Source organism: Morus notabilis, unplaced genomic scaffold, assembly GCF_000414095.1.
Source record: "Morus notabilis unplaced genomic scaffold, ASM41409v2 Scaffold6613, whole genome shotgun sequence".
Classification (NCBI taxonomy): domain Eukaryota; kingdom Viridiplantae; phylum Streptophyta; class Magnoliopsida; order Rosales; family Moraceae; genus Morus; species Morus notabilis.
Window position 1 is genome coordinate 1 of NW_010362237.1, and position 1,112 is coordinate 1,112.

At 36.6% G+C, this 1,112-nt stretch overlaps 1 protein-coding gene across 1 annotated transcript; it reads right to left on the reverse strand.

Annotated features, from left to right (window-relative positions):
• Window positions 1–207: 207 nt before the first annotated feature.
• Window positions 208–702, reverse strand: LOC112092234. Its single transcript, XM_024167802.1, has one exon. It carries the CDS (start codon window positions 700–702, stop codon window positions 208–210), a length of 495 nt encoding a protein of 164 aa, XP_024023570.1.
• Window positions 703–1,112: the final 410 nt, after the last annotated feature.

The window sequence follows — 1,112 nt, forward strand, 5'->3', positions numbered from 1 at the left end:
CGGAACTGAAGAACTCTCCTTCTTGGCTCCTTGCTTCTTCTTTCCATTCTCTGGAGAGGGTTTAGAGGAAGATGCCTCAGCTAAGTTGGCCTCCACAATAGTTGACCCCTTGATTATTCGCTCAAACTTTTGGAGTTCTTACATCAACTCTGTCAGGTTATATTCTGTTTAGCGCTCAAATTGAACGTTGCCCTAAACAGAATATACTCATTTGAAAGTTTCAAAGATCATGGTCAATTGAGACTCAGCATCGATGTCGGCCCTATTGGTATGAGCGTCAGTTAAATGGCCCATCACCTTCAGCATATGTTCCTTTATGAAAGACCCAGCCTTTTGTCTGTAATTAATGAGATTACTTAGGGCTTCCTGACGTTTTTCAGTGGCTTGGTAGCTGAACATGTCCTCAAAATTATCCATAATCTGACGAGCAGTTATGTAATCTTCATGTTGTGCTTGTAGCACAGTGGACATGCTCGTTATCATATAACAGCGGGCCATATCGTCAGAGTCCTTCCAGCGTTGATATGCTAGGAAAACCTCATTAGGAGCATCAACAGGTGGCTCCGGAGGACAAGGTGTATTCAGTACGAAATTCAGTTTCTCAAAGGTTAGGACGATTTTTAGGTTCCTTTTCCAATCGGCAAAATTCTCTCCAGTTAAAGTGTGTTTATTAAGTATCGATGATAATGCGCTGGCAAACATTTTGATCTACAATAAACATTCATATATCTAGTATAAGTAAACTTGCATAAATATTTAGTAATCAAACATATATACATATTATAATGCAACCAATATGTTTGTGTGTCAAAACCTTGAAAAAATCACAATCTTACAACGATAATTCCCAACTCAAAATTTTGTAAGTCTCCTAAGGGAGATCATGCAATATCTAATTGGAAACACAGATCCCCTCCGATCAATATATACCATCCGGATCAATCTTTGTCTAATACATATTGATAATCATTTTCTTTGACCATTAATTTAATTAATAGAGCTCCTATGAGAGATTAATAATTAAATTAATCTTGAGTGTATAACCATCGTTTCAACTATTTGATCCATATTTTATAATTGTCAACTAGGGATGTATAACCATAAAATATGTT